This window comes from Phyllobates terribilis, unplaced genomic scaffold (genome assembly GCF_046119375.1).
Source record: "Phyllobates terribilis strain yellow unplaced genomic scaffold, ASM4611937v1 Scaffold_7__3_contigs__length_470593459, whole genome shotgun sequence".
Lineage (NCBI taxonomy): Eukaryota > Metazoa > Chordata > Amphibia > Anura > Dendrobatidae > Phyllobates > Phyllobates terribilis.
Genome location: NW_027362767.1, coordinates 316,850,369 through 316,875,010, shown reverse-complemented (window position 1 = coordinate 316,875,010; position 24,642 = coordinate 316,850,369). Strand labels below are relative to the sequence as shown.

The following is a 24,642-nucleotide window of genomic DNA, read 5'->3' as shown; positions in this document are numbered from 1 at the left end:
GTGGTTTTAAATGCATCAGGATCTGTCTTTCCCACACATAAGCAGACGGAGGTCTCTTAGAGAGGTATTCACATTATAGGTCCTGACATCGAGAAACGCCTTACCGCGGCTGTCAGGTACACATGAATTGGCCAATTTATGCGCTAAGATTTCTCATTTATTTACAGCATTAATGCTATTCATTTTCCATACTTCATATTTACATGCGCAAAAAAATTTTTCAAAAAATTTTTTTCATTTATTTCTATTTTCTACAGCAGTTAAGCTATTCATATTTCATATTTCATATCTATATACTCAGTGTTACAGTGTGCTACTTTATTTGTTCACTTGCGTTTATTTGTGAAAAAAATGGAAATTTGGCGAAAATTTTTAAAATTTTCACAATTTTCAAAATTTTAATTTTTATTCCGTTAAATCAGAGAGCTATGTTACACGAAATAGTTAATAAATAACATTTCCCACATGTCTACTTTACATCAGCACAACTTTGGAACCAAATTTTTTTTATTAGTGCGCTATAAGGGTTAAAAGTTGATCAGCGATTTCTCATTTTTCCAACAAAATTTACAAAACCATTTTTTTTTTAGGGACCACATCACATTTGAAGTGACTTTGAGGGGCCTTTATGACAGAAAATACCCAAAAGTGACACCATTCTAAAAACTGCACCCCTCAAGGTGCTCAAAACCACATTCAAGAAGTTTATTAACCCTTCACGTGCTTCACAGGAATTTTTGGAATGAAGATGAAAAAAAATGAATATTTAGCTTTTTTCACAAAAATGTTACTTTAGACCCCAATTTTTTTATTTTTGCAGGGGTAACAGGAAAAAATGAACCCCAAAATTTGTTGTGAAATTTCCCCTGAGTGCGCAGATACCTGATACGTGGGGAAAAAACACTGTTTGGGCGCACAGCAGGGCTCAGAAGGGAAGGAGCGCCATTTGACTTTTTGAATGTAAAATTTGCTTGAATAATTAGCGGACGCCATGTTGCGTTTGGAGAGTCCCTATGTGCCTAAACAGTGGAAACAACCCACAAGTGACACCATTTTGGAAACTAGACCCCTCAGGGAACTTATCTAGATGTGTGTTGAGCATCTTGAACCCCCAGGTGCTTCACAGAAGTTTATAACATGGAACCATGAAAATAAAATGTTCACATTTTTCCCACAAAAATGTTTTTCAGCCCCCACTTTTGCTTTTTTATAAGGGTAACAGAAGAAATTGCACGATGCAACTTGTTGTGCAATCTCTCCTGAGTAAGCCGATACCCCATATGTGGGGGAAAACCACTGTTTGGGCGCACGGCAGGGTTCGGAAGGGAAGGAGCGCCATTTGACTTTTTGAATGTAAAATTTGCTTGAATAATTAGCGGATGTGCCCCTGATGTGCCTAAACAGTGGAAAACTCCCACAAGTGACACAATTTTGGAAACTATACCCCTGAGGGAACTTATCTAGATGTGTGGTGAGCACCCTTAACCCCCAGGTGCTTCACAGAAGTTTAGAACATGAAGCCGTGAAAATAAAAAAAATCTAACTTTTTCCACAAAAATTATCTTTTTGCCACAATTTTTTTAGTTTCACAAGGGTAAGAGGAGAAAATGGAACCTAAAAACTGTTGTGCAATTTCTCCTGAGTACGCCAATACCCCATATGTGGGGAAAATACACTGTTTGGGCGCACGTCATGGTTCAGAAGGGAAGGAGCACTGTGTGACTTTTTGAACGCAAAATTGCCTGGAATCAAGAGAGGACACCATGTCACATTTCGGGAGCCCCTGATGTGCCGAAATAGTGGAAACACCCCACAAGTGACCCCATTTTGGAAACTTGACCCCTCAAGAATTTTATCAAGGGGTATAGTGTACATTTTGAACCCAAAGGTACGACAGAATTTGATAACATTAGGTCATAATATTGAATAAGTTGTCATTAGTCTTGAGCGCAAGTGCTCGCTACTTGAGTTTGCATTGGGTACACGGGTATGCACCATGTATCAAGGGTGCTCGAGTTACATGCTCGAGTCCCCGCCCCGCATGTTTCACGGTTGTTAGACACCCAAGAAAAAACATGCGGGGATCGCTCGTGCATGGCAGGCGATCCCAGCAATGTTTTTTTTTGGCCGTGAAGCATATGGGGCAGAGACTCGAGCATGTCACTTGAGCACCCGCAATACTCAATGCATACCCAAGTACCCAATGCAAACTCAAGTAGCGAGCACTTGCGCTCAACACTGGTCGCCATATTGTCATCACTTTTTTTTTTTCTTTACTTTTGAAAAACCCCCAACCCTAATACAACCCCAACCCTAGAGTTTATTCTTTTACACCATTCCTCGTGTGGTATAAGTGATTAGACTACTTTATTCTTCGGGTCGGTGCGATTACAGTGATACCAGATTCACATCAGGTTTTTATGACTGACAGCTGTCACACACTAAAAGACGCTTTTTTTGCAAAGACTAGTGTTTGCATCACCATATTTTGAGAGCTATAATTTTTCCATATTTTGGCCGACAGTCATGTGATGGCTTGTTTTTTGCGGGACAAGTTGACGTTTTTATTGGTATCATTTTCGGGCACGTGACAGTTTTCTATTCTGATTTTTGGGAGGCAGAATAAACAAAAAACAACAATTCAGGAATTGTTTTTTTGCGTTTTTTTTTATGCCGTTCCGCGTGTGGCAAAATTGATAATGCAGCATTATTCTTCGGGTCAGTAAGTTTACAGTGGTACCGCATTTATATAGTTTTTTATGTTTTGTCGCTTTTACACAATAAAAACGATTTTCTAGAAAAAATAATTTTTTTGCATCGCTTTATTCTGAGAGCTATAACTTTTTTTTTTTTTCGGACAATGGAGCTGTGTGGTGGCTTATTTTTTGCGGGACAAGATGACGTTTTTAGCGGTACCATTTTTATTTACATTCATCTTTTTGATCGCGTGTTATTCCATTTTTTGTTTGGTGGTATGATGATAAAGCATTGTTTTTTGCTTAGTTTTTTATTTTATTTTTTTTACCGTGTTCACTAAAGGGGTTAACTAGTGTGACAGTTTTATAGGTCAGGTCGTTCCGGATACCAAATATGTGTACTTTTATTGGTTTATTTTATTTTTTTTTTTTATAATAAATAAATATTATGGGTTCAATATATTTTTATTTTTTGGAGATTATTTTTTTCATTTTTTTTTAATATATTTCAATTTTTAAAAAAATTTTTTTTTTCACTTTTCTACTTCTTTTTTTACTTTTACACATTGTCCCACTATGGGACTTTCACTTTTTGCAGCCTGATTGGCTGCATGGCATAGAGAGCAGCAGCTCCCTATGCCATGCAGCCTGTCAGTGCTGCACACAGGGGAGACATTACTTTGGTCATGCACTGCGCATGACCAAACTAACGTCCTGCCTCCTGGTGACCCGGATGTTGTCATGACGACATCGGGTCGTCATGGCAACATTAGTAAGCCGCCGTAGACATCGCTGGACGCCGGCAGGAGAGGTGAGTATACCGATTACCTCCCCCCTTGCCACCGCAATGCTGCGATCGACTTCGTAGACTAGGACAGACATAGCTACCCTAGGTTTCTTTTTAGCCCAGGTAAAGGTGACCAGCTGTGTATGAAATTTTTGTAGCCACTTCTTCGGGATTAATAAAGGGATAGATCTAAAGATGTATAGGAGTTTTGGTAAAAGGCTCATTTTGTAGGCATTAATTTTGCCAAGCCAGGAGACTTCTAGTTTAGCTATATGCATAATGTCGATCTGTAGGGTTTTGTAAATATCATTTCAATTTGTGTCTATGATTGATGTTAATGGTTTGGTGAGTTTTATTCCAAGATAGCTGATGTTATTATTTTCCCAGGACAGTTCAAACTCCATTTTAAGAGTTTCCAAGATTTGTGGATCAAGGTTTAGGTGGAGGACTTGGGTTTTAGTCAAATTTATTTTGTAACATGAAATTTTGGAGAAGTGTTTAATTGTGTCCAGTAGATTTCTAATTGAGTTAAGTGGGTTTGAAAGAGTTATAAGAATATCATCTGCGAACAATGAAATGTTTTATTGTCTCTGATGTATCTGGATACCACTTATTAGGGGATTTGCTCGAATTTTCTCAGCCAGAGGTTCTATATAGAGATCGAAAAGGGTGGGAGAAAGGGGACAACCTTGCCTTGTGCCATTTGTAAGTGCAATTCCATCTGACAGAACATTGTTGGTCAGAATTTTTGCTGAGGGGCAAGAATAGAGAGATGTGATAGCATTTAAGAGGTTTCCCTCAAATCCAAATTTTTTTAGAATTTGAAAGAGGAAGCCCCAGTGGACTCTGTCGAACGCTTTTTCTGCGTCGACAGCGACCACGAGGGCAGACATATTACTACTATAGAGCACATTATGAAGTGTAAACAGACTGAAGTACATGCTCGAAGCTGTTCTCCATGCAAAGTATTCTATGCAAATGACTCAAACAGAGCGACTTCTCTTCTGTTTAGCACTGCAGGGCTGGAACCGATACCTTTGTGTCTGTTAAATAATCATAATAACTAGTCTTAAAGGTACAGTATCCTTATTGCACGTAAAGTAAAGGATGCCTTTTTCATCAGAACAGCAATACTGTTCATCTCCTGACAAACAGAAAGTATACAGGATATTCACCGTAATACATACTGGACAGAATCCCCTATAGGATTTACTGTGCTAGAAGAGTAACGGTGGCCATACACACAAGGTAAATGTCGGCTGAACATTCACTTGTCAGATAGCCATCTCTCCCGACTCCCTCATACACTTCAGCGCTCCTCTCGGCCAAGCATTCATGTGTTTTCAATGGGGAGAGAGAGAAGAAAGTCACTGCCAGACTCTTCTTGCAGCTGCGTATCTCCACTGCAAACAAAAGGATCGGCTATTGAAATTGAAACTTATTGATTCTTCTCCACCCAACCTCATCTGTTAGGGGAGAGCTGGTAGACCCCTGTGCACTTCAGAAGGTCGGCCGGTCCTGCCATAATCAGTAGGTTCGGTAAACTGTGGGAGCCTTTAAATTCTCAGCAGTTATCTTTCTCCAAATGGACAATTATAAAATGCGATCTGATTGTTATCAGCACAACTTTTTCACTGATAATTCATATGAGAATCAGCTCTTGGTATAATATCTGCCCCTTTGGCAGCACTGGGGAATAAAAGAATGGTCATGTTGAAAGCCAACATGCCTGATCCTTGCTTCCCTTGAAATCACATTAGGGTCAACTTTGTCCCTATGCACAGATTTTTTGGTCGAGCCAAACCAAGTTAGCAGTATGAAGCTAATACATATGGCCAGCTTAAAGGGGTTGTTTAACTTGGAAAATCTAATTGGAAGAACCCTAATAAGGAAGAGGAGTGTTACACAGAGGAAAGTTGAAGTTTTATAACACTTATCTGTTAGCTAGCGCAGAACATTGCTGCAAAGACCACCTGTCACACTGGAGGACCCTGCATGTCAGAGCGTTACATGCACAACCCACTAACTTTAATGGGGACTGTGTAATATTTCATATCCCTGCCGTGAGCCTGGAACAGAACTGAGCACCTAATGCTGATTCTTCCACAAATTTCTAATTGTTTGGGATTTCAACAGTGGAAAACTCTGTCATCAGCTTATAATTGGGGACACGTCTTACAAATCACACTTCTAAAAAAAAAACAAAGCAGACAAACCTTTAAAAAGGGCTATTTTCGAAGTAGCAAGCTATCTGCAGCACCTTGTCTTAAATGGAGCGGAGATACTCATGTGGTCAACTTTCTCTTGCAGTCCCATAGACAATGAATAGAGCTGAGGATGAGCAGGAGCACCTCATCTCCATTCAAGATGGAAGGTATCAGAGCCTGGTTCCTGGTTTCCAGAGCCTCCATCCTGGGATTATAGGGAGTCCCAGGGACAGATTCCCAACATCATTTAACCTCTATCCATTGGATAGGAGATAACTTAAAAAGAACCTATCAAGTGTAAAAGTAAACACATGGCTGTAATGGTGCTGTAATACTGATTAAATTGATACCTTTGGTGAAGAAATCCGCTTTGTGATTCCCCTGTAATCCCCATTTGAAATTTTCTGCTAATTAGATTTTGGTGCACAGGGGCCGGACTGTGCACTGGGTCTTCTCCTCCCTGTCTGTGATTCCCGGCCCCTCTGCCTGCCTCCAGTCTTTGAATGACAGGTCACTGCTGAGGTTTCAAATAGAGGATGCTGGTCATTCAAAGACCGGAGGCAGGTGGAGCGGCCGGGGAATCACAGACAGGGGGTAGAAGACCCAGTGTATAGTCCGACCCCTGTGCACTAAAATCTAATTAGCAGAAACCTGCAAATGATGATTACAGAAGAACCACAAAGCGGATTTCTTCACCAAAGGTATCAATGTAGTCAGTATTACAGCGTCATTACAGCCATGTCTTTACTTTACATTACAAAATCGTGCTAACAGGTTCTCTTTAACATTTTGGTAATAACTCTTTAAGTGAAAATTGCCATTAGATGTAACACTGTTGCAATAATTTTCCTTTTACTGAAATATGTGGACAGTAACCAGCATCACAAACCTCATGCAGGGAGTCAGTATGGTCATATACGCTAAGGACATTTCAGTATAAATATGCACCGGGACCCCGATTTATTAAGAATGGTGTTTTGTACTCGAGTCATAATGAAGGGGGCAGTGGAGTAAGAAGAGTTGAATTCATTAGGAGGAGTGCGCCTCTTAATGACTGAGGCACATCTTTCAATTGTCCTGTACCATCCATAGAAATGTTACTTCAAAAAGCTGGCAAAACTGGCTGGGAATTAATGTAAAAATGTACAAAAAAAAATGTTTGTGACACTTTGAATGGCGCCAAAATGTTGTAACAATTAATTTTTGTGACAATTCTGGGGAAAACTGCTTAATGAATCGGCCCCATCTTTATCTCTTTTCAGATATATCTTACATCCTGAAATACTGACGCATCCCATACTCACTGTTCAACAATTCTGTAATCCACTATTACAACAAAACCAGCCCGGCACTAGAACTGTCACATTAAAATATTCAGCCTATCTATTATATAAAATTCACTTTAAGGAATGCTACAGAAATGGAAAATCCCGAACTTCTGTTTTCAAAAGCAACACACAGTAGGGAACGTGGAACAGAAGAGTAAGCTTGACTTAACTGGGCTGACATTCCAAACCCCACTCCACCCAAATTATATCATCAAAGGGAAATGATTGTGCTCAGAATACTGATACCACACTTGCCAAGAAAAGCAACGTTTTTCAGGCATTGTTTTTTTTTTTTCGTTTGTATTCTGGTGTGAAATAATAGTTAACCACCAGCTTTAGTGCATTAGTTCTAACGTATGCGAGTTATACTAGAACCACTACATTGTCTCAGGTTCAACCACGTCTGAAGCCCTGGAGGCAGCAGAACAAGACAAGCCACCTGCTTCTTCTGACTGTACAGGAGCGGCAAAGCATCGAACCTAATACAGATGCTAATATCACAATGTTAAGGCCATGGGCCATGCCAAGATGCCACATTGCTCCTCAAAATGCCCCAAACTAGTGATTGAAAGTAAGAAGTTTACACCCTGAATCTCATCTAAAAAACATGGTGGCATCATTAACATTGCCTATAGAAATACTATTCTCACGTTCTGCCCCATGACTTTACCTGTACTTCACAGCCTTTTTCATAGCACACATACACTTATATGTGGGTCTTCTACTCACCCATCATCACCGTACATCTCGATTAATACTGTCTATTTTTCTAGGCTGAAGGCACAATTTTAAGATTAACATTCAAATTAAAGAAATTACAGGTAAGCCTGATGATTTCGGTGGGATCGGCTTTTTATCTAATACGCACGGAAGTCTCCCATCTTCCCCCAGGAACTGGTATCAAGGCAAAGAACAATCAGCAATGTTGATGTAATCCTATGTTCCCTCAGGAGATGAGCCACTAACACTGTAGACTTGCATCCTGACATAGTAACCTTCATGAACCTCCAGATATTTGTAGGGTATTCCCACATTGCAAAGAGACGGTATCGCTATTTCCATTATTTTATGAGGGGCTATAGTTTCCCCCTCTGTTACCTTCACCAATTCTGAATGGGAAGGGTCAACTAGTTTAGTTATATGTCCTCTGCTAAATTTTCAATGGACAGTAGCTCTCCCGACCTCCCCACTGTGCAGGGAACTGCAGCCTGTCCTAAACACATGAATGGGTTGTGTACAAAGTGGCTGGGGCACTCAATATCAGATCAGTGGGGTCCAACTTCTGGCATTCCCACTAATCCACTGAGGGGCTGCAAAAACTGCCCAAAGTCTTTATAACAATTGTATTCCATAGCATCCCATATCGACCAAAGTTGTGAAAAGTAGACAACAAAAACACCTTTCTGACTGGATGCTATAAGCGACCTACCAGGCAGAACCGCACAATGACTGTAATTACACAAGTCACTCCCTGCCTCAGTGGAGCTCACAGTCTAATTTCCCTAATATACTGTACTGATTTAGAAGGAAGTGAATTATTCGCTGCTATGCTCTTGGTCAGTGGGAAGTGCTTAGAGGAAGAACAAGCAAACAATACAGATAAACTGAACCTACGCATCGTCAATATACCATGATGCATAAAGCAGCACAGTGACTGCTGTCATACAATGGGTTAACACCAGCAAGGAGATTTTATGTTTTCCCACGTTAAATACTTGATGCACAATCTATTGTTGTCCTGTAAAAATCACCCTCCTTAGATTAGAGTTGTGCAGGGGCCAGGGGTAAGAGTAGCAATGAGACCAACTAGTTGAGAAGGCTAAAGACCCCCATACATATGTCAGTCGATCCTGCAGATATCAATAGTTTCGGCTGACAAGTCTAATGTGTATGGGGGTCCACACAGTTGATTGTCGGTGGAGTTAAAGATCAGGTATGTCCAATTTCAGACTGGCAATCCTTTTGTTCTCCCAGAAATAGAGAACACATGAGAGTTCGGTAGAGACCGCCGAGATAGATGCCGGCCAAACCATCGTTCGGCCATCAGCCATCTAATAATCTGTATTGCGGCTTTACATCCTGTTTTAAATGAGTACTGAGGGTGATAGTTTGTGAAGCTGGAGGATAGGAGTCGTCTGGAGAAGGGAAATCCAGACCAAAAAAAAAGAAAAACGAGAATAAAGGCAGAAGAACACAACAGACAAAAATTACAGAAAAAAAGTCTTCCAGACGCCTGGAATTTTCTGCAAATCTGCCTCAAATCCTTAGCTAAATTGTCATTGGCTATATTTCCCACAAAACTAACACACTTTGGATAAAATCTGCAATGCAGGTCAATTTCCACTTAGATTCCAGTTGGATTCTTTTTAGCCAGCATGGGTGTAAAATTTGGGAAACTGTCATCAACTTTGAAGTTAATGCAAATAGAGGTATATTCTCCACCCGTAAAAATACAAAGTGTATCTGCACCATGAAAACACACTCAGGGTGTCCTTGGACCAAGTTTGGCTTACAAATACTGATGTAAAATACTGACCAAATACTGAACTTCTGAAAGTGTACACTTGGCCTTCATCTGAGTCTCGGATGAGACTCACACATTCAAGTCTATAGGTGTGAGATAAAAATTGGATCCCACCTGGACCATCAGAGACGCATTTGATTTTAACGGATAGAGTTCTATTATAAAGCTAGGAAACTGTATATCATCATGTACATGTTTTAATGTAGTTGTATGAAAACGGAGCACACACAGACGTCACACGGATGTAAAAAAAATGGACACACGGATGAAACATGGATGAAAATCTGGTGAAAATGAGAAAAAAAATTGTCTGAGTTTTCTGGCAGAAACTCGGACGACTTTTCAGGCGCTCTAAGGCCATGTTCACACGTTGAGTATTTGGTCAGTATTTTACATCAGTATTTGTAAGCCAAAATCAGGAGTGGAGCAATCAGAGGAAAAGTATAATGGAAACACGTCACCACTTCTGTATTATCACCCACTCCTGGTTTTGGCTTACAAATACTGACCAAATACTGAATGTGTGAACGTGGCTTTAGTCTGCTAAAAGGAGAGATGTCCATTGAGCTGTAGGCAGTGGTATACATATACACACACACATACAGTGGCCATGTTATACAGTGGCGGTGTTAGATGGTCATATTACCCGACATCAGCATTAACCTGAAGCCCTATAAAACCCTCAGGGAGGGACTTCTCTTTAATCCCAAACAATACTCTTCGCCCTATGCTTTATACATTATAATTATTCGGTGGGACGATAAAAGGCAGTGACAAACCCTCTGTCACTCTCATAAAAGGTCTGTATATAGGCTGCTGAGCAACACAAGCGTAATGTGAAATTATGGGCAGAACACAGAACAAAATAATTATAAAACAGTGTACACTAATTACTCCAGCTTCTGATGCTGGATGATTATTTCTTTCTTGTAAGGCGACCTTAGCTGTCTCATAAAGTAATATATCTTCCTTTTATGTAAAATGTATTTAACACTAAAAAGCAGCTTTTTTGCACTTTGCATAATCCCATCGTATTCTATACCTTCACCAATATAACATGTTGCTTCTGGCCAGCTCTTTTCATCCCTTTATATTTCTCTTCTCTCATCTTTAAGCTTGTAATGGGAAATAAGCGGGAATATTGGCAAGGAACCCATCACATATCAGAATGTATGCTGCTTGTTTATTTCTCTTGTGAGATAAGCAGCGCCCCATGTATCTGGCACCCCTTATCCCATATACCTATGGCAATAAACATGTACTCGGACAATCCAAGTTGTATGTTTATTAGGGAGTTTGAGAAGATACAAGTCTGTAGTGTGTAGCCCACATCATACACCCAGAATAGTAGCACAGCGAAATCAGGGAAGGGGAAAGTAGCTCCATTACAATCCATCTTCAGGCTAGGGCTACAAGACTTCCAGACAGGCATGCAACATCAAGTCTCAGGACAGTCACACCACCAAGTTGCAAGCAAATCAAAGTTGCATGTGATCAACATTATAGCCAAGTCACGTGCAACCTGCAGCGAAAAATCCAAGTAGGTCTTCGGTGACAGTCAAGTCGGAGTTGTCGAAATGCGACTACATTGACAATTGGATGTGATAAAGCAATGCATCATGCAGCAATCTCCTTGTTGGGCGACTAAAATTACCACGTACTGTAGCTCTAGCCTCATATGTAGGTAAGGGTCTCTGAATAACACTATATCTATAGGGTCTATAGGAGGCCACCACTCCTTAAGGAATATTAAACTTCTTCACACAGGACGATGACATAAAACTCATTTTCAAGTCTTCTTAGATTTTAATGGGAAATTCTCTTTAGCATTACAATGGTGGTCCAAGAAAGATGGTGCAACTGTATTCATAAACAATGCATATTTCAGAAATCACCATCACATGGTTCAAATTAACTAGTTCTGTGTTCATTTTTTTCTGAGAAATTATTACCTAATAGACACAAATGGAAAACTCTGCTGTGCTAGTCTGCACAGTGGCACCCAGTAAGTCACCTCTGCTGTGCAGTTTATTTATTATTAGTACAATTAGAGATTTAGGGCAATAGACGCCACAGTATATAGTGACATAGATATGCATCAGGAAATCCTCCTGACATATACCTCCAGCAGACACTGCAAAACTCACAGTCCAAAAGTCCTAACATATTAGTTTTTGGGGTAGCTGAATGACAACCTCCAAGGCTACGTTCCCACGGTGAGCTTTTGGATAGTTTTTGACACTGCAAAACTTCTGCACCTATTACTTAAATTGGGTTACTTGTGGTTTTTCATTGCATTTTTTTTTACGTTTTATTGCAGTTTTGAATCGGATTTTTTTGTCTCTTGTTGTTATGTGATGTTTTAAATAAAACTGCTTTGTTTTTGATACTTCCTGGTATTTGGCTTTGACAAAACTTCATTGATATAGTCCAGTACAGATTACATGCGTTTTGGATGCAGTTGAAGGTTTGGTCCAAAACGCGCGTCAGGGTCTAGCGCCACGTTAGCAGCTATGTCCTTCATATTCATGTTACCAGGAGGTTTGAATGTATGATCGGTGCCCATTCATACATATTTGTGTGCAGCATGTGGCTTGGATTGATCTCTATATCCCTTTCATTTTGCATAATGATATGCTTTATTTGCACATGATGCAACCTATATTACCACAGCAAATGAATCACTGTGGACCCTTTGGTATAGATTACATATTTTTCATGTATCGCATATGATTGTACCTCTTGTATTGCACATCGGCACTTTAATGAAGGACTAGATCTTGATACTATTATATCTATGTACCTCCATTTTGTATAGTATTATGAACTAAGCACTATATCTTGCCATTACTACATTTAAGGCTATATACACATTTCTTGGATCAATGCTGCTAGCACAACGGCACTTTTGATGGGTCTGTACTATGGTTTACATACTTTATAGTTGATATACATGATGCTTTTTATTATTTTTTTTATGTAATTTGCATATTTTGTGATTTACGTGAGCGCCTTCTGTGCCACCACATGCCCAATCTTCTGCAATAAAAAGCATTTTTTATTCAATACGTTTTTCCCTTTATTCAAATATTCTTAGACCATATCTCGGTATTTTCTTCTTTTGTTTTTTCTAATATATTCAGAGTGGTTTTCACTAAGGTCCGTAGGCATATTTATATATAGAGATGCCATCATTGATTTAATATATTATACAATTGGTTATAATATTTATATGCCTATTTTTTGTCCTCTAAAATGTTTGTTTAAACAGTATAATATCAATAACTTTTTGTCAAAGTCAAATACCGGGAAGTATCAAAAACAAAGCAGCTTTATTTAAAACATGACATACCAACAAGAGACAAAAAAAATTAGAGTCAAAAACGCGATAAAAATGCATGTAAAAAAATGCAATGAAAAAAAGCAAGTTACTTAATTTGCAGAAATCCTGCAACATCAAAAACTCACCAAAAGCTCATTGTGAGAATGTACTGTAGCCCTAATGTGATGAGTCTAGATATAGTTTATATATTATATCCGCTACATACATTGTTACCATATTTAGTTCTATGTTTATCACAGTTGTGTTATTTGTAAATAAAGAATGTTCGGAGTAAATAAACTGTTCCATCCCTCCCCCCCTCTGCTCATTTTTACATCAAACCTTAAAAGTGAAGTCCATGGGCGTCTGTGATCAGAGGGGAGCAGGTTGTTTTGGTAATAACCAGTGTTTTTAGATGTAGAGGACAAGGTCAGTGGTGTTTACCGGCCTCAGCATGACCTTACTACTGTCAGCTATAAATGTCATTATCTCCAGCCCTGTCTGCAGGAATGACTGGAGGAGCAGCACTGACAGCCCCTGCTGATGGACAGCACCCTCGTGGGGATGTATTTAACCCTCCATAGTCAGCCCTTATTTAAAGCATCACTGCCATTTCATAACAGCGAAGCTTTAAATATTAATGTCATAATTTCAATCTAAAAATCATGAGACAGATCCAAGACAGGAGCAGCATCTGCCTCATTGAAACCAATATTCATCAACTGGAATGATGAATAATTAACATGTTCTGTCATCTCCTTCCATGGAAAGCCCTTACAGAAAAGCATGGTTGTTCCATAAAAAGAATGTCTTGTTTCTCCAAAATGTCATTTATAAAGGAGAACATATAAAGGGAACTGAAAGTCACTCAGTGCCATGGTGCTTTCCAAATGATGTGAGCAATTAGGAACAATACAAAACTGCTGCTGTGCGGTCATTCTTTTGTTTCTGTACACGGCGGCATCCCATGATGCTTGGCACAGCACCTCCCAGCGAGCAATGATATCATAGTTCTGGTAATGTCAATATAAGTGGTTTCTAACTGCGGCCAGACACCAGAGACACAGCATGACACCATGTATAAGGACTATTACACTGAGGGAAACAAGCAGCAAACTGCGCAAAGCGTCTGCAATTCCCTCTGACCAGTGTCAGAAAAAGCACCAGCTCATGTTTTTGGTCACCGTTGTTTGTGCTATGGAATAACTTAATATATATTTTTTTATGTAATCTGTTTACCTGCAGTCCTATGTAATATCACAAATTGGCGATATCATGATGACTTATGACAAATTACTATTTGTGTCCAGCAGTTAGGAATTTGCATTTACTACACCAGGAGTCCTGTGTAAAACTGCAAATAAAAAGTAGTAGACAATGGGATGCATCCTGAAAAACTCAGCTCTAGCCTGACTTTGAGAGATAGGGTTCATGCTGCACGGACTGCCTCCGGACCCTAGTGAAGAAAAAAGCCAAGTGGGCACCACCCTATAAGCCGGGATCAACCAGTAGCATACTAAAGGTATATGGAAAACCAACAAGAATAAAAAGAAGAAGGCTAAACATACTTTTTAGCATACTTCTTTTTCTTGTTATTTTTCAGTCTCCCGACCTGAGTGTCTGGGTTGAGAGAGCTGCAGCCAGTCCATGCATTGCGGTCCGAGATCGGAGTGCAATCCACAGACTTCTGCATTAGCCCTATGAGTCTGTTTACAGGGACAGAGTAATGGCACCATACGGTTAATAAGTCGTTTAATAGCCAATTTACACAAATAGATCTGTAATCGATCGCTCAGTGCTCACAGGATGATGCACCGCTAAGAATGATCATCTTTTGCGCTGCACAAAGGATCATTTCACCGGATGAACAAGCATTTTGCTCATTCATTGGATTATCAACAAACTGTTTACACTACAAAAATAATCGTGAAAAAAGTGTTTTTTAAGAAAACTTGTTCACTATTATCGTTCAGTGTAAATCCAGCTTTAAGGCCATACAGAGGGTTAGGCAGCGTTCACAAGTAGCAGTCAAGCTGTGGCTGAAAACTGCAGCAGTCCTGTGCCTCTGTGCTCTTTTAAATGTTTCCCTGCAAAATCAGTAAATTTTGCAGGGACACAGCTCTTACAACTGCAATAGTGTGCGTCCATTACAATCGTACAGCCTTGCAGGATTTAGTGATCATGGAGGGAAACAGTGGGAAGACAGTAGCAGCACAGGGCCGTTGCGATTTAAAGTCACAGCAGTAACAATGCATGTGAATGTATGGCACAATGCTGCTTAGGTTTAAAGCCGCAATATGACCACTGCATTTAAACGTAGCCTATGGGCAAAACTGCAGCAAGTCTACAAATCGGTCATCGAGCATAACTGTGTGAGTGCTGTGTGTTTTACGCCGCAGCGTTTCAGAGAAAACAGTTTGAAAAGCCGTCTGGGAACTATAGGGAGAGACCTGACCAGTTCGATGTCTTCCCCGTCCGGCTTTACTCCGCCCTGCTCCAGTTGATTGACAGGTCTCTCCCATGTGTGTGCATAGACGAGAGATCTAGAGAGGGGAGAGGAGAAGCGGACGGGAAAGTCACCGGACTAGTCAGGTGTCCTCCTATAGTGCTCAGCCGGATTTTCAAAGAATGTTTTCTCTGAAATGCCGCAGAGTTTCAAAGTAAAACCTACCTCACTGCAATCACGTAGCGAGGCTCTTATTCATGTTGCCTCTGGTTCGGGCATCGTGCATCTAATGACGGTTTTCCTTTTAAAGGGCTTGTACAGAATTAGAAAAACATGGGTGGGTTAGTAGAGAAACACAAGTAAATGGCTTGTTTCTGACATTGAGGCTTTACTATATTGTAGTGAATGAGTTGCAATAACACACACAGCCTGTAGACAGGTAACGGATCTGTTTCTGGAACAATTCAGCCATATTTTCCTAATCCCACAACCCCTTTTTACCAAACTGAAGCCCCCCGCAGCTGATGATTGCAGAGAGATGGGCTGATAATCTAATATGTATTAGAACAGCCTAAGGGTGCAGAAACAAGAATCGGGCATGATGGATTTCATCCTCTGCCAGAGGTGTCTCAAGGTGTCTTGTTCCCCTCCCCATTGAAGTATACACGTTTGGTTAATCCATATGTATATGTTTATAGTGGGTCAGGGTATATAGCGTTCAGCGAGCAGCTGTCTATTGTGTATGGCTAGATGTAGAGTAACTCATGTGTTAGGTTCACCAGCGGTCATAAGACATCATGATGTAACAACCGGTTCAGTGGAACGGTCTCACAAGTTTGGTCTTTCCAAATCAGCCAAAAACAGCTCAAACAAGGGAGGCATAGTATATTAAATAATAAACTTAAAATATATGCCAAAAGGATTCACTTCTGACATACATGAGAAAACGATGAAACTAAACTTTTGTACTTAAAAAAAAAAAAAACACATTCTTAGGACTCACTCAGACATCAGATTTTCGCGTACGAGTGGTATCCGTGTATATCACAGATGGCACTTGTACTTATGACCGTCTGTGGGGCCATTCAATTGTCCGTGATATGTATGGAAAATCGTGGAGACATGTCCTATTTTAATCCGCGGGTTGGATCAAAATCGGCAATGCAAGTCAATGGGTCCATGAAAACGTTGGACTGCACTCAGTTGACATCTGAGTGCATCTGATTTTCAGGGACTGTCAGAATGGAGAAACCTTTTTATTTCTCAATGTAAGAGAAAAACAGATGACGCTCACTTTGATCAGAATAATCGATTCTTTTTTATAATATGTGGAAAAATAGGATGACCTTATTATAGAGCATAAATGGGATCAGGACGGACTAAGTAAAACATAGCTATCCTATCCCTGATAAACACAGATCAGCTAGATCAGCAAGATCTCAGAAAAAAACAAATGTACAACATCTGACAAAACACAAAACTGCTACATCTAACGAAATCAGCCCTGCTGTCTCTGTACATATAGCAAATGACAGCATCCAGCGTGAAATATTGCTTATTATGACATCCATAGCAGTGAGCGTCTCATGTTTATTTGCTATAAATATATTTATAATTATGCCAGAATGTTTCCATCCCGTCACACCACGTGAAGAAATACTACACAAAATATACACATCCTCCAAAAATAAACTTTGAATACTTATGGAAATTAGCTAAGAAGATGAAGCGTCACATAGTTTTACTATAATCAACAAATACAAGTATGCAAAAGTTTATTTATAATCTGTGATAAATATCCCATAAAAAGTGAAGACAAAAAGAGTTAGATATAAAATAACCTCCTCCCTAAAGTTCATGACGAGAAATATGACATTTATCCCTGACAATGAGACTCCTATGACTGTGATCATATAGACATATATCGTAAAAATAGATTAGTGGGTGGAACATGTTTACAGACACTGCACGTCCATGGGACACACAAACGACTGAGTCACTGGGCGATTGTGCTGTCACACAAGATGTCACACACAAGTGTGTTCCCTAATTCTGGTGACAAAAGTTACTAACATCAGCAAACAAACAAGTCGTTATTAAGCAGAAAGAAAACATGAAGACGACAATGTCGCTGCACTCTGCATTTTCTACTTTAGCCTTGTCTTTTATCTCCATCCCCCCACACATTTCCCACCGAGCACACAATAACCACAGTGTAACATAAGCTACCCATAGATGTAACGATTTCTACAGATGACGCAAAATTAGAGCTAAAATGCATGATAGTAGCAATGCAAGAGATTGTGCGTAATCAGAAAAAAATCAATGATCAGCATGGATCGCTGCAGAATACGATTTATGATATTATTTGTAAATATTGATTTGCAATTCTGATCACTAAAGAACTTGTAAACTGGTCCCATTTCAGAGTCTCCTATCCGCTGGCATTGTTAGCGTTGTCACTAGTGAACGCCACTATCCATCGTTCTCATCTAATTGGCCGAATAGAAAGTCCCTGGGTTATTTGTGCGTGGAATGTCTGCTGGCAGGCCAGCATTGATAGAGTTTCCTATGCTGTGTGAGACACACACCCTGTTATTTTCCCAGACAAAAAGACAGGCTGATCCAGTGAGAAAAAAATGAGGGTATCTGGACAAAGTGCACGTTCTCTCACATCCTCTACACTAGTTTACGTCCTAGCCAGCAATGAATACTACTCTACTACTCTATGTACATACACGCTTCTGATGACAACATACGTCAAGATAAGACGCGACGAATATGTATCCTGACAGCACACGAAGCCGCAGATTTTGTCATATAATCCTTATTATTGTTTGGGGGCAACTTAAAATAATGCAGTAATTTAAGTCATAGTCCGACACATTATGATGTCATATGTAGGGATGCCAAATGTCAAACATCTGACAGATGCATCCCATCCTCTCCAGAAGAGATGAGGATGGTGAAGAAGGCATCAGCGATGAGTGCAGCAGTAATAGATGGGATGGACGTCTCGCCGTGGCAGCGTGCATCGTACATGGTCGCCGCTCTGTATACATTATACTGCATGCATGCCTTATATTATTAATTATTAATTATTATTATTATAGAGGAGGACTCACATATCTCTTGAGCTTCTTCTCTGGGGGTGACTTGATGAGCCAGCCAGTGCACACCACATCCCCTGCTGCGCTCATGTTGCCCCCCTTGCAGGACACTCAGGATCCAGTGTGTGGCTGCCTGTTCCTGTGAATTTCAAACTGAGAGCTATCAGCTTCCTTCAGCTGTGCTCCTGTGCTGATCTATCACAAGAAGGAAGTGGAGGAGACATCACTAGAACAGGCAGCTCCCTCCTTCCCTCCCTGCTGCCTCCTCCCCACACGTCATTCTGGACGAGCGGCCTCATAAATACAAACCAAACACGTGCACCATTAACACTCGCTTGTTTACAACACAAGAATGAGGCCTATTGTCAGCGCAAAGTGCCAGTGGTGGCGGAGGAGGCAAGGGGGTGGAATACAAATGAGGCCCATCACAGAGGACTTCCTAAAAGACTCTGCCACCACAGAATGGATCAATTCTGTCGCTCGTACAAATTGGAGCATTGTTTAAAACTGTCGCCTGACCGCCATATTCTTCAGCATGTTATAACGCTCAGAACTTTAGATTTCATGGAGAAGAAATAGTATGTCACCTTGAGAAATACAGAATCTTTTATACCAGAGAAATTCACTTTAGTGGAGAAATCGCAGTACCTTGCGGAAATGCGGAATCCTCGATGGTATAACATGATGTTTTTTATTACATCAACGCGTTTCAGCTCCTTTCCAAAGGTGCCAATCCGGTGCCGAAACGCGTTGGTGTAGTAAAAAAACTTTAATTTTATGCCATGGAGGATTCTTCTTTTCCACAGGCGCAGCTCAGATACCGTGATCTCTTCAGTAAAGTGAATTGCCTCCTGGAAGAATTTTTTCCCCAGCCACGGATTCTAAGGCTCTTATTGGTGTTGTGTCCATACACATCCACCCCATTGAGCACCACCATCACTCTCACCCTTTGTAATTTCTCTTGCAGTATTGCCCTATTGTGCGAGTCTGTCCTAACCAGACCTCAGCATACCACAGAAATTGAGTTATTCATTAAATTTGCCTTCTCAAATATGCCATCATTTGGTTATCAGTCGCCTCAAACTAAGAATGACTGTGTAGATCAGAATTTGGCATCATCACTATATTCACAAAATACCCACACAACAACTATTGCCTGGCTGACTGCAAACACCCAGTAATTCAGGGATTATCTAAATTATTTTCTGCAATCTAAGCAGATCAGAACAATGGTGGTCTAAGCAACTGGGCAATGGTCATTACTCTGGTACCTCATGAGCCCCCTTACAGCGTACTTGTCATTTCAGGTAATCATTCAGAATAAGTGGTCGTGTGTGTACATGAGGAAGAACATTATTGTTGGCCATTGTATGACTCGTATCCTGCGGTTTTCACCTCTTTTCCCCTCTGCAGGTTCTCTCTCTAATTTTCAGTTATCTCTGAGCTAGTGGGTGTAGAGAAGCTGCTATAATGTCTCTCATGCACTGTACACACAGACAGAGTGATTCCTGCTCTTCTTTCTCGGTAGCACACAGACTAAAGCACGTAGGACAATATGCAGCAAAACTGAGCAGTGTAGATGTGACTCCAGCTCTTGGGTAAGAGAACATGCTCTTTTTAAGAAAAGCTGTAACTTGATATTTCAGTGAGCTGGCAGTGGCAGTCAGTCTTGCTTTGACCAATATGGATTTGAGATGCTTTTCAGAGTGGATGGTGAGTCCAGGAAGTGAGGGGGAATAGAAGAAGTGGCTCATAAATGGAGAAAGAAGCAGATTTCCTGGATAAGATAGAATATATGAAATAGTTTATTTTATCCACTTGTACTATTGATTTGTAAAAAGTTTGATGAAATGCCGTAACAATTTAAGGCCATCTCTGCTTTATGTAGATAATGGGACCTAGCCATGAAGTCCTTTATAAAGATGTCAGATATTTAAAGAAAATATTCTTAATAAAAAAATTAGAATTAAATCAAGACTCTCATTGCAAATGGCCATACAAAGCCCATCGATAAAGGCACTAAGTAGTGATTAAGTAGTGCCCAACTCCTTCCACCAGCTAAAGCAATAACTCTCACAGCACGGTTACAGACACCTGGTACAGCCCAGCTGAAGGAAGACCGCTCTCCATCATATCCCTCGCTCTCATCCATAAGCAGATTGCACGGGGTACATTGCATATCGGAGTACTGGTCTTCATTGCCAACCATCTGTAAATTTAGGGAAAGTCCACAAAAACCAGTGTGTGGCTGTTAGTGTGTGCCAGCGTGTCTGTGTGTGTCAGCACATGAGTCTGTATGTCAGCGTGTGTCAGCATTTGTCCGCGCCACTGTGTCTCAGCATATGTTTCTTTGTGTGTCAGACTGTGTCTGTGTGTAAGTGTGATTCAGTGTCGGTCTGTGTGTAGTATTGATTCGTGTATCAGGGTCAGTGACTGTCAGCTTGTGTCTGTGTGTGTCAGTATGTCAGAATGTGTCTGTGAGTATCAGCATGTGGTCCTGTATGTCAGCATTAGGCCAAGTTCACACCTTCAGTATTTGGTCAGTATTTTACCTCAGTATTTGTAAGCCAAAACCAGGAGTGGAACAATCAGAGGAAAAGTATAATATTTATATTTATCACCCACTCCTGGTTTTGGCTTACAAATACTCATGTAAAATACTGATCAAATACTGAATGTGTGAATGTGGTCTTTGTGTGTCAGTATTTGTTCATGTCAATGTCTCAGCACGTGTTTGTGTGTCATTCTCAGTGTGTCAGACTTTGTCTGTCAGCGTGTATCAGCGTGTGTATGTGTGTCAGCGTGTACACATTACTGTGTAATGGCTGTGTCTCACCATACAGGAACATGGTCTGATCATACCACATCTCCTGAGCAGGGCAGGACGCAAAAGAGTATACAGACATTACAGCAGATACACTGAACAGTATCATTTCTCTTGTCCTGTATACTGGGTGTAATTTTCAGCACCTGTGTTATTCTGCATATATACACTGCACAGTACCTCTTCTCCTGTCCTGTATACTGGGTGTAATTCTCAGTACCTGTATTATTCTGTATATATACACTGCACAGTACCTCTTCTCCTGTCCTGTATACTGGGTGTAATTCTCAGTACCTGTATTATTCTGAATATATACACTGCACAGTACCACTTCTCCTGTCCTGTATACTGTGTGTAATTCTCTGTATCTCTATTATTCTGTATATATACACTGCACAGTACCACTTCTCCTGTCCTGTATACTGTGTGTAATTCTCTGTATCTCTATTATTCTGTATATATACACTGCACAGTACCACTTCTCCTGTCCTGTATACTGTGTGTAATTCTCTGTATCTCTATTATTCTGTATATATACACTGCACAGTACCACTTCTCCTGCCCTGTATACTGGGTGTAAATCTCAGTACCTGTATTATTCTGTATATATACACTGCACAGTACCACTTCTCCTGCCCTGTATACTGGGTGTAATTCTCAGTACCTGTATTATTCTGAATATATACACTGCATAGTACCACTTCTCCTGTCCTGTATACTGGGTGTAATTCTCTGTATCTCTATTATTCTGTATATATACACTGCACAGTACCACTTCTCCTACCCTGTATACTGGGTGTAATTCTTAGTACCTGTATTATTCTGAATATATACACTGCACACTACCACTTCTCCTGTCCTGTATACTGTGTGTAATTCTCTGTATCTCTATTATTCTGTATATATACACTGCACAGTACCACTTCTCCTGTCCTGTATACTGTGTGTAATTCTCTGTATCTCTATTATTCTGTATATATACACTGCACAGTACCACTTCTCCTGCCCTGTATACTGGGTGTAATTCTCAGTACCTGTATTATTCTGAATATATACACTGCACAGTACCATTTCTCCTGTCCTGTATACTGTGTGTAATTCTCTGTATCTCTATTATTCTGTATATATACACTGCACAGTACCACTTATCCTGTCCTGTATATATATACTGCACAGTACCACTTCTTCTGTCCTGTATGCTTGATGTAATTATCTGTATCTGTATTATTCTGCATATATACACTGCACAGTACCACTTCTCCTGTCCTGTATACTGGGTATAATTCTCAGTACCTGTATTATTCTGTATATATACACTGCACAGTACCACTTCTTCTGTCCTGTATACTGGATGTAATTCTCTGTATGTATACACTGCACAATACCACTTATTCTGTCTTGTATATATATACACTGCACAGTACCACTTCTTCTGTCCTGTATATATACACTGCACCGTACCACTTCTCCTGCCCTGTATACTGGGTGTAATTCTCAGTATCTGTATTATTCTGTATATATACACTGCACAGCACCACTTCTCCTGCCCTGTATACTGGATGTAATTCTCTGTATCTGTATTGTTCTGTATATATACACTGCACAGTACCGCTTCTTCTGTCCTGTATACTTGATGTAATTCTCAGTATCTGTATTATTCTGTATATATACACTGCACAGTACCACTTCTCCTGCCCTGTATACTGGATGTAATTCTCAGTATCTGTATTATTCTGTATATATACACTGCACAGTACCACTTGTTCTGTCCTGTATACTGGGTGTAATTCTCAGTATCTGTATTATTCTGTATAGATACACTGCACAGTATCACTTCTCCTGTCCTGTATATATATACACTGCACAGTACCACTCCTTCGGTCCTGTATATATACACTGCACAGCAACACTCCTCCTATCTTGTATATACACTGCACAGTACCACTTCTCCTGTCCTGTATATACACTGCACAGTGCCACTTCTCCTGTCCTGTATATATAGACTGCACAGTACCACTCCTCCTGTCCTGTATATATACACTGCACAGCAACACTCCTCCTTTCCTGTGTATATACACTGCACAGTACCACTTCTCCTGTATATACACTGCACAGTACCACTTCTCCTGTCCTGTATATATACACTGCACAGCAACACTCCTCCTATCTTGTATATACACTGCACAGCACCACTTCTTCTGTCCTGTATATATTCACTGCACAGTACCACTTCTTCTGTCCTGTATATATACACTGCACAGTACCACTTCTCATTTCCTGTGTATATACACTGCACAGTACCACTTCTCCTGTCCTGTATACTGGATGTAATTCTCTGTATTATTCTGTATATACACACACTGCACAGTACCACTTCTCCTTTCCTGTGTATATACACTGCACAGTACCACTTCTCCTGTCCTGTATACTGGATGTAATTCTCTGTATTATTCTGTATATACACACACTGCACAGTACCACTTCTTCTGGCCTGTATACTGTGTGTAATTCTCATCGTCTGTATTATTCGGTGTATATGTATATATATATAATATATATATATACACACATATACTGCACAGTATCACATCTCCTGTCCTGTATACTGGGTGTAATTCTCATTGTCTGTATTAATCTCTCTCTCTATTTATATATATACACATTGCACAGTACCACTTCTCCTGTCCTGTACACTGGATGTAATTCTCTGTATTATTCTGTATATACACACACTGCACAGTACCACTTCTTCTGGCCTGTATACTGTGTGTAATTCTCATCGTCTGTATTATTCGGTGTGTATATATATATATATATATATATATATATATATATATATATATATATATATATATATATATACTGCACAGTATCACATCTCCTGTCCTGTATACTGGGTGTAATTCTCATTGTCTGAATTAATCTCTCTCTCTATTTATATATATACACATTGCACAGTACCACTTTCCCTGCTCTGTATGTGGCACCCCAGGGGTCTGGTTTCCACAGTAATAGCAGTATTACGTCTGTGAGCAGGTGGGAGGTCTCCTGGGCAGGAATCCTAAGCATGCCACACCTCCTGCCCAGTCCTGGGAGGGGAAGAACTTCCCCTACATAAACTGGGGCTGAGGCAGGGTTAGAGAGAGGAGTTCCAGACAGAGACGGAGTCTGGTCTGGACACGCAGAAACAGGGACAGATAGACATCAGGAGCTCTGTAGGAGCCAAGGAGAAGCGCCAGGGGCTGGAGCTGTGCAGAGCTCGCCCTGGGAGAAGGTACTAAAACTGGACACAGGAGTCCGAGGCTGTGGGGACTAAGATATACCCAGCAGCAGAATCCATCCGGCAGGGGATTCCAGGTCCTCTGGCCATAAAAGCCCGGAGGCTCAGTCACAACGAA

The 24,642-nt window shown here is 40.4% G+C and overlaps 1 protein-coding gene across 1 annotated transcript in view; it reads right to left on the bottom strand.

Annotated features, from left to right (window-relative positions):
* The window catches only part of GAB3 (GRB2 associated binding protein 3), a 176,110-nt gene extending 157,408 nt beyond the window's left edge, over nt 1–18,702 (bottom strand). The window contains exon 1 of the mRNA XM_073641097.1: nt 18,436–18,702. Coding sequence (XP_073497198.1) covers nt 18,436–18,510 — 75 coding nt within the window. The 5' untranslated portion in view covers nt 18,511–18,702. The remainder of the gene's footprint in view (nt 1–18,435) is intronic.
* Between the last annotated feature and the right edge of the window lie 5,940 nt (nt 18,703–24,642).